A 10,088-nucleotide genomic window follows, 5' to 3' on the forward strand; every position below is an offset into this window, starting at 1 on the left:
GTGGTGGGCGGCGGTGTCTGTGTGTGTGGGAGTGTGTGGGGGGCGTGTGTGTGTTTGGGTCACTAAGCACCCCTCTTTAACCTTATCTGGCCCGGACCATGCCGGCTCTGATTTCACGGTCCAACCCCGCCTTGTGCTTTTTATAGCCTTCATCCAATCACATCGGATGCCTCTTGTCTGCCGAGCTGCTTGTCGAAGTAACCCCTGTGGATCTTAATCACAATATTTCTGCTCGTATTTTGATTTGCGGTTATATTTCTTTTTTTTTTTACTTTTCATGGTTTTATTGCTTTTTTCGTGGAGGAATTTTTGGCCACGACTGTGGCTGGGATAGATTTAGTTGGATTTCTTTGTTTCTCACCATCTTCTTGGATGTGAAACCTGATCTACAGATGCATTGACCATATCTGAGCACCTTCACTAGCAGAACTCCCCGCCTGTTAACTAGACCGAGCCTTAATCACATTTTCTGGGCTCTGACCTGACCCACCGTATCCTTGGCCGATGTGGTAGAGCGATCTCTACTAAACTGGACTGGACTGGACCTGGCAGTGTGCGGGGTACCCGCTTAGGGGAGAGAGGTTCTGCTCTGGTTTTGTCATTTTGATTGGACTGAGTCAAGAGGGTGCTCTAATCTCAGAGCTGGTTCTGGGACAAAAGTGGAGGTGGGGGACTGCGAGCCACTTCCCCTGCTGTGGAAACTGGGTTACCATGCTGCCCGCACAAAGGAAGGTAAAGTAGCCTACAATTTGCAAACAAAAGCACTTTGCCTGATGCTTTAAGTGCCTGAAGTCAACTGATCAGAGGAATAGACGAATAAGATTATGGATAGATGTGGCGATTGTGATGCTGTCTTGTATGCTGTAGCAGGTCAATAGCCTGTCATTGTAAAGCATTTACCGTTACTGGGTGCGGTGTCGGCTGTGAATTGTCCTGATACTGAGATATTGAGTGACCTAATGCAATCTAATCACTTGCGCGCTAAGCAAATCAGCGCACAGTTGCCATTTTTGTTTTGATCTTACACGGATAGCTTGGCGTCATCCTTATGGCCTGCGCACCACCAGTCTAGCACATAATAATAATCATCGAGCGAGATAATATAATATAATATATCAATGATATAAAATTTTATTAGCGTTTCGAAGGAAAACAGTTAGCATTTGAATTATTTAGCCTAATGAATCACCGAACGCAAATGCATTGGGACCGAAGGAAGAGCCGCCGGTCCAACCGATTCTCCACGCTTTGGAAGATGCACAACTTCAGTAGACATTTTCACCAGAAGCAGGTGAGAACATTTCGTTGCCATGGAATCCAGTGAAAAATAAGAACTCGTTTGGTATCCTGGTTTGCACCCAATGGGTGGCTTAATGTAGTTTAGGTTTTTACGCACATGCACAATAACCACATTACGGTTTTGTGTATGCGGGTTCAGCACTGGGAAATGTGCTCTGCAACCCATGGTCCAATACTATTCTGAATGCATTCACTATTGTGTCATTTTTAAGACTGTACTGACTCACTATGAGTAGAGAAAGATAATCTTGAGATTTGCTTAAGTAATCCTGTGGAGACAGATCTACCTATCCATTTATCCATCCATCTATTAATTTATCTATCTATCTATCTATCTATCTATCTATCTGTTTTGTCTGTCTGTTATGCAGGCAAATAATATCTGTCAGACATGGCTTTCTATTAAAGAATGATGCAACCTGGGCTAGCTAACATCTTTAAGAATGGAAAGAGCAGAAAGTGAGACAGAAGACTCAGTTCTGCAGCCCACATCCATTTCCTGTTTCTTCATGCACAGGAGGGCAGACACACACACACACACACTCACTCTCTCACACGGAAATCTTTCTCCCACACATTGCCTTGAGCTAGTGCCTTGTGGAGGTAGTTTAGCAGTGTGTTTTCCCTCATGGCCACTCACACACACAAGTGCTAGTGGTAGGTGTACGTGTGTGTGTGTGTGCGTGTGTGGCACGGGAGAAAAACTTGGAAGTGGACTTATCTTTCACGCTGTGGATTGGTAGAGGGTGACAGAGTTGAGACATTCAAATGCCAAAAAAGCGACATGGTAGAGGAGAAGATGGGTATCTGCTGGAGTGCCACCAAGGTGAGGTACAGAATGACACGACCATAACATACTGCTACTCTCTCGTCAATTCACAGTTGGTAATGTATTGGTTAACACATGGCAGATTATGTATCAAATTAACTTCCTTTCGTAAGGGTGTCAATTTGGGTGATTGTAGTGAGGTGACAGTGTGTGTGTGTGTGTGCATATGCATACACATGTTTTTATTTCATAAGATTGGTTGTAAAGGAAAGCAGCTGTAGTGTTTTTCTGTGGTGGTGTAAGGCAGTGACTAATGTGTCCTGGTATGAGGATTGTGTTATGATAAATTATCACTGTATTGATGTAGCCATTTGAGCTGGCACTTAATAAGCCAGGATCAGGGGGATGTTTGTCTGAGACAAGAAAGTACCAGAACTACCAATTACTGTAGAAACGGTTTTCTACAGTCCCCATTTCTACACCACCAACACCACCAATAACCAATAGAGACACGCACGCATGCACGCACACACACACACACACACACACACACACACACACATACACACACACACACACACAGAGAGAGAGAGAGAGAGCATGAAGTGCCTTCAAAAGCTATACAGAAACAAAATGGTTCTGAATAATTCAGCAAGTAACTCTGGCAAGCTGCCTGGCATTTCAACCCTCAGAAGCAGGAAAAACGGTAAATCTCAGTTTTGAGCAAGGGAAACACAGCCTACTTCCTCATGTTTGTGTCTTTGCGGCACTGGAGAAGTGCTTGATGTCATGATGGTTTGCATGATGAACATGCTCTATGCATGTAGGTGTAGGGGCTTTTTGTTTTGTGAGAAGCGATGTACATAGCAGCACAGATATCTATGCAGTGTTTCGCTGCGTTATGACGATATGTTATATATCTATCATATTTATGTATATGATCAGTTCTCAGGACAGTGAAGAGAATACAGATCTCTGACCACAATGACCACAGGTGTACTGTGGCCTTGCTAAAATTGAGCTTTATTAAATAGTACAACAAGAGCTCTTACTGTAGACTTAAACTGAGACCCACATGCTGTCCGTCCTAATTTCATTTAGACCTGCAAGTGCATGCACACACACACACACTCACACACAGAACTATACACACACACATCATAAGCACTGACACATTTATCGCACAGCACAGGATATCCGCTATCTGAGAGGATATGCAGTGAGAGGAGGCCTGTCTGTCTTGCTCACCACACACACACATCTTATACCTGAACACAACACCGAACCTCAACACAGTTTCAGCACAGCGTCAGGCTCACAAACACTCCCCACACAACCTCATGTCTCTGTCGGCAGTAAGCTGACTGAACGCAACAACACCTCGAGAAAGGGCAGCAGAAAACTCCTCTGGCGACAGCGTGGCTAATAAGAGAGCCGCACATCAAAAGAACCTCGAGATGAGATTCAGGTGTTTTCGGTTGCCCTGATAAATAGGGCTGCTTTTAATTGTACCTGAATTCATTTTGTGTGTGTGTGTGTGTGTGTGTGTGTGTGTGTGTGTGTGTGTGTGTGTGTGTGTGTGTGTGTGTGTGTGATTTGCTGAGAGAAATGAGGGCGGCTGTTCTTTTGGCGGGTCTTAATCTCATTGCTGCTGCAGTCTCCTCTTATAAAAGCCTGTTGAGCTATTATGACACTTTGTCCTGCCAGAGAGACTGTGTGTGTGTGTGTGTGAGAGAGAGAGAGAGAGAGAGAGAGAGAGAGAGAGAGAGAGTGTGTGTGTGTGTGTGTGTGTGTGTGTGTGTGTGTGTGTGTGTGTCTGAACTTGTGAGTATGTCTGTGTTTTGTGTGGGCTTGTGTCTGTAAAGTCTTTATTGAACTGAGGGGAGGTAGGAGGCTAATTATGGCCTATTTAATGCTCACATTTAATCTTCCTCTGCGACTCACTCCTTTCCCCTCTTTCTTCATCTCTGAATGAAGAGAAATAATGAGTTCAGCTCGCTGTCTGGCTCTCGGGGTTCCAAAGTGTGTTTATGGGTAGTTGGCTTTGTAAAACCCCTTGACATTTAACCTTAATGAACCACATACAAACACACACACACACTACAAATGTGTTACAAACTCTGACAATGATCTTAATTAGATCATAGAGAGATTATATATCTCTCTCTTTCTCTCTCTCTCTCTATCTCTCTCCATCTTTCTCACTTTACCACAAAGATGCTATCATGTTTTTGCACTTCCTGTCAAAATCAGGATGACTGAATGTCTTTCTCTCTTCTGCATCGCAGGATCAGTTTGATAACTTGGAGAAGCACACACAGTGGGGTATCGACTTTGTGGAGAGGTACACCAAATTTGTCAAAGAGAGATCGGAGATAGAGCTCAACTATGCAAAGCAGATTAGGTGAGTCCTCTTTTGATAAATAAGGTTGAGCAAGCTTCTATATGCAAATGAACATATATCCCTCTATCTGTCTGTCTGTCTGTCTGCCTGTATGTCTGTGTGTCTCTCACACTCACTCTCTCTCTCACACACAAACACACACACACTGCAGATGTGTTTGGCTACTGCCGACAGTTCAAGGCTGCAGGATGTGAATGTGACGCTTCTGTGTGCATGTGTCAGTGTTCCTTGTTTGTACTTTTACCGTCCGTATGTCTGTACAAGCCAGTTTGGGGGGGAGGGGGGGTGATGTGTGTCGCCATGGAAACAAAGTGTCAGCATTCAGCTCCCCACAGCTGACCCACATTCCACCTGACCAATCAGAAAAGGGCCCGCCCACTAACCCCCCACAGGGGTTTAAGCATAAGAGACTCAGAGAGGGGTGTGTAAATGTGTGTGTGTGTGTGTGTGTGCGTGCGTGCGTGTGTGTGTGTCTGTGTGTCTGTGTGTATGCGTGTGTGTGTGGGGGGCTTTGTGCATGTGTGGGGGTCTTCTCTTAGCTCTTCATACCCCCAACAACAAGCAGTTCAAAACACTCTTAATCCCCCATGTCTACGGGGGCCATGCACCCTTTAGCCAATTTGTAAGAACCCAGCATTCACACACATGTGCACACACACAAAGCCACACATTGTGCAATTAATTGGTGGTTATTTGTAGGTGATAGGGGGAATCCTTGAGTGTCACTGGAGCTGACACTGAGCTTGACAAGCTTTCACTGAGACACTAGCAAACACACAGGCATACATGCAGGCACACACACACACACAGACATACACACACACACACACACACACACACACACACACACACACACACACACACACACACACACACACACACACACACACACACACACTTTTTCGTCCATTTAACCTGATGAGTGCATTATATAGAGTCAATATCTAGGGCAGAACATGGCCTAATATGTCACTACCATGCAGACATATGTACTATATTTCAATTTTAGAATGAACTTAAAAAAATAGCCTACCATAGTTGCAGACACACACACAGATTGATAAAACAGCCCTCAGTTTGCCATTGTATTTGAGCTCATACACATGGATGCAATAGACAGTCAGTCAGACAGACAGACAGACAGACACATGCACACTCACTTAAACACACACACACACACACACACACACACACACACACACACACACACACACACTCATTATGTGCAGACACTAGTGATGTTTTTGACAAACGCAGAAGCATACAGGCCACCAGAGCAGTAGCACACAAACTGTGTAGACTAATCCAGATTAAAACCCCCTATGCTGGCTAAATACCCTATCAGGGTGGATGGGCAAATACAGTATGACAAGACATCTGGCCCACAGAGACAGAGAGATGTAGAAAAGGGGAGATAAAGAGAGAGAAACACAGTGATGTGTGCAGATGAGTGAAAGAGTGGAAGATAGTAGTGCGTGAGGAAAGGTGTATCTGCCTAGCAACAACGCAGACAGGGCATGGTGGGGAGAGGGGGTGGTGAGATCAGCTGCAGGAGAGGGAGACAGAGGGATACTGTGTGATTGTGTGTGTGCGTGCGTGTGTGTCTGTCTGTGCGTGTGTGTGTGTGTGTGTGTTTGAGTGTATGTGTGTGTGTGTGTGTGTGTGTCTATGCATGCATGTGTGTGTGTGTGTGTGTGTGTGTGTGTGTGTGTGAGAGAGAGAGACACAGAGAGGAAAAGAGACAGGAAAGAGAGAGAGAGAGAGTATCTGTGTATTTGTATGTCTTTCAAATATTTACTTTTTTGAGATTTTTAGCTATAGGTTTCATGAGTGTTGTATACTGTATATACATACTAAGGTATGTATGTATCCCAAAGTAAAGCTGGTATCTTTTACCTGCAGAGCATAAGCAAAGGGTAGCTAGTAGCTATTCTGCACTGAATTCATTCCAACAATATTAGACACACATTCAAATAAATACAACAAAGAGGTGGAGGTGGATTTAATGTGGCCACAGTTTCACTGATGCATAGTTATTGTTTTATTCAAATGCATGTCTGGGTTTGGGAGAGTGCACATGGACAGGGACTGTGTACTGACTGAGTTATAAAACATGCATGATGGAACCATTGGGTCATGCCTGCCTGTGCCCTTTCTGATTGGCTGGCTAAGCAGGCTGTTGAAAATCTAATTGATGGGGTCTGCTGTTGTTAAGTGTCTGGTGAAGGATGATGGGGTAGGGTTTTCCTGTATGTGTGTTTGTGATATCTGGTTCATATAGAAGTGATTCATGCATGTCACAAACTGAGACCTGTATTACTCACTCAAGAAAAATGTGTTTGTGTGCGTTCGCTGTGTGTATGCGCGCAACGTGTGTGTGTGTGTGTGTGTGTGTGTGTGTGTGTGTGTGTGTGTGTGTGTGTGTGTGTGTGTGAGTGTTTGTGTCGTTTGATTATGAGTCAGATAGTTATCCCAAGGGTATTTTGTGAGTGTTTGTGTGGAAAACACACAAACAGTGTTGATTATCAGAACAGGAAGAGCACTGTTCAGGATTAGTTATCCCAATGATTGGGATACAACCCACCCTGCACAACCACAAACTGTTTTGTGGAGAAGGCACCACCAGACTGGCAAGTAGCTTCATCCACCAAGCAATCAGGATGGAAAACCAAAAGCCAGGAACCCCCTAGGATCAGTCCACCCAAACACCCTGTGGAACACTGTGCCAGACACGTGTTGCTGCTTCACATCAAGCCACACTGCACTGCATCACATAAGGGTCACACACACACACACACACACTACCTCTATTTTTTATATATATGTCCTATATTTCTATTTTGACATACATGTTCTATATTTCACACACACACATGTCTATGTCACATGTCTATAAGAAAGCTTTTGTATGACAGATGTAAATAAAACAACACTTGACTTGACGAAACCACCAGTCCACAAAAACACCCCAGCCAGACTGACACACACATAAGAGCACAGATGTAAATAAACAACACACCGACCACCTGTGCCTGTACTGACAGGCTCAGTAACAGAACAGGTGTATCACATAAAGGAAGGTGTCATCAAAGGCACACACACATCTCTCACTTGCACACTCACTCATACTCTCTCACACACACAAACAAGCATGCACACATATACACAGGCACACACACGCACAGAGACACACACACACACACATACACAGAAAACGCCAATTAAGCTGGTAATAGCAAGAAGCCATGAGCAGCATTAGTTACTGGCTTCTATCATATTTTCCACAGAGAAGGGAATGTCTGTGTGTGTGTGTGTGAGTGTGTGTGTGTTTGTGTGTTTGTGTGCACGCACACGCATACGCGCATGTGTGTGTAAGAGCAGTCATGCATTTGCTGACTATTTGTAGGTAAAGCTTAATTACACATTCATGTCCTGTGCAATATTTTGTATTCAATAAAATAAAACCAGGTAGGATGACTCAGCAACAGACGAGTACAGTCGAGGGGGAGAGGGAGGGACCGAGAGAGAAAGAGAAAGCAGATCTCATTATCTTCCAGAATTATGTTCTCAAATTAATCAAATATGGCTTGCCTGTGTGTCTGTCTGGCTTGCTTCCTATCGTTTGGGTGTTTGCCTGTCTGTTAGCATCCTTCACTTGGCAGTTTCTACACGTTCATTAGACTGGTACATCTGTTAGTCAGTTTGTGCATCTGTTTGTCCTGCCTACACCTCCGAACATCACCAACTAATGACCCCTCCCTCCCCCTTTGTGCTTTCAGGAATCTTTCAAAGAAATACCAGCCGAAGAAGAACTCCAGAGAGGAGGAGGAGAACAAGTGAGTCCCTCACATACACAGGAAAAGAAATGGACGAACAGACTCTGTTGTTTTCAATGGGAGGGCACTGACGCAAGTTGAAAATTTTTCAGTTGACCTGCCCATTGTACTGCGCAGACTCAAACTTAACTTCATGACATTAGCCATCAAACTGAATCTTGTAACTCGTCTGATAGATGGTTCACACAGAAATTCTTATCACACTTTGCTTTCAAAGTCATCAAAGTTAAACATTTATTTAGTTATTATTATTAACATCATCATCACAAGTGATGAAGTTCAAGTCACTACCAGACATGATCATCTTCAAACACAGTCAATGGTAAAACAAAAAAAAAAGTTAGAATCTTCTTTCCACTTTTCCGACCTAGCCTACTGTCAATCCATCGAAAACCTCTGAAATGATTAGTGCCATTTTTTTTATTAGGTATACTTGCTTTACTCGTTTTGTAGGCTTAGCCTACATAGGTTTTGTTCATGACTTTCCGTGCTGGCTGGACTGAGCTTCTTATCCAAACAATACGGTTATCTCCCTGCGCAGACGTCGAAGATTACGTCGAAAGATTACGTCAAAGTTAGCTTCCCTACAACCGGACATACTAAATATTCTTCTTACAGGTACCCAATGTTACGTACAAGGTAGTTGAGCCTGTTTTGCCTTGTGTTGTTTATGTAGATAAATACAGAAGCTACAATGTCGGCACAGGATAGGATATGAAGTTATGGGATTTTAAAAAAAATCCTAAATGCATGGGCGTTCTATGGGGTTAGCGCAGTGTTGACACCTCCAGCTTCCATGGGTGTTTCAACTTCCGGGAATTCGCCTGCCACCTTGGTCCCTCAGCGTCACTGTTCTGTTTCATCAGCCTTTCCTGCCCCCTCTTGCCTCCTGACTTTTGACTTTGACATCACTTCCTGTCTGCAGGTACAGCTCGTGCCGGGCCTTCCTGTCCACGCTGAACGAGCTCAATGACTATGCGGGCCAGCACGAGCTGGTGTCGGAGAATCTGACGGCGCAGATCATTGCCGAGCTCGGGAAGTACACGCAGGAGCTCAAGTCGGAGAGGAAGACGGTGAGTGACGTCACTTCCTGTCTTCCTGTAGGGACCGAGTTATCGCGCGTGCAGCGGTCTCCCACGACCCTTTTACTCTGGCTGTGACTTGTTCCTGTCCTTTGGTCTTGTTATTCCTCTCTCGTTATCGCCTTCATTCATCCTCCCATCCGTTCACGTCACCTCTGTGTCACAACAACAGTTCATTTGTCCACCCCTCGCGTCTCTCTGTCGGTCCATCCTACTTCGCCTTTTTCCTCTCAGTATTATTTTCTGCCTCTGCCTGTCTAGTGTGTGTGTGTGTGTGTGTGTGTGTGTGTGTGTGTGTGTGTGTGTGTGTGTGTGTGTGTGTGTGTGTGTGTGTGTGTGTGTGTGCAGAGTAGACTTTAACAGCAGCAGCAGGAGGGTTCCCTGGCCACTGGTCGAGTACCGAGCTGAGCAGAATGAGGTCATCTCTGATATAAATATATCCTCGTCCTGAGGCACACCCTACTAACACATTCACACACACACACACACACACACACACACACACACACACACACACACACACACACACACACACACACACACACACAAGCATGTATGCCCTTGTAGTGGTATGTACACCCGCTTACACACATACACACACACAAACACACATACACAGCCATATGTGCATGCATACATGTATGTATGCACAAAAAAAGATGCCAGTATGGAGACTTCTACTCATATACAGACACACA

General features: G+C 44.6%; 1 protein-coding gene across 1 annotated transcript in view; it reads left to right on the forward strand.

Moving 5' to 3' along the window:
• Window positions 1-1,183: 1,183 nt before the first annotated feature.
• The window catches only part of LOC125304231 (formin-binding protein 1), a 40,249-nt gene continuing 31,344 nt past the window's right edge, over window positions 1,184-10,088 (forward strand). The window contains 4 exon segments of the mRNA XM_048258308.1: window positions 1,184-1,291; window positions 4,357-4,472; window positions 8,252-8,308; window positions 9,234-9,381. Of these exon segments, the coding sequence (XP_048114265.1) occupies window positions 1,199-1,291; window positions 4,357-4,472; window positions 8,252-8,308; window positions 9,234-9,381 (414 nt within the window). The 5' untranslated portion in view covers window positions 1,184-1,198.

This window comes from Alosa alosa, chromosome 12 (assembly GCF_017589495.1).
Source record: "Alosa alosa isolate M-15738 ecotype Scorff River chromosome 12, AALO_Geno_1.1, whole genome shotgun sequence".
NCBI lineage: Eukaryota > Metazoa > Chordata > Actinopteri > Clupeiformes > Clupeidae > Alosa > Alosa alosa.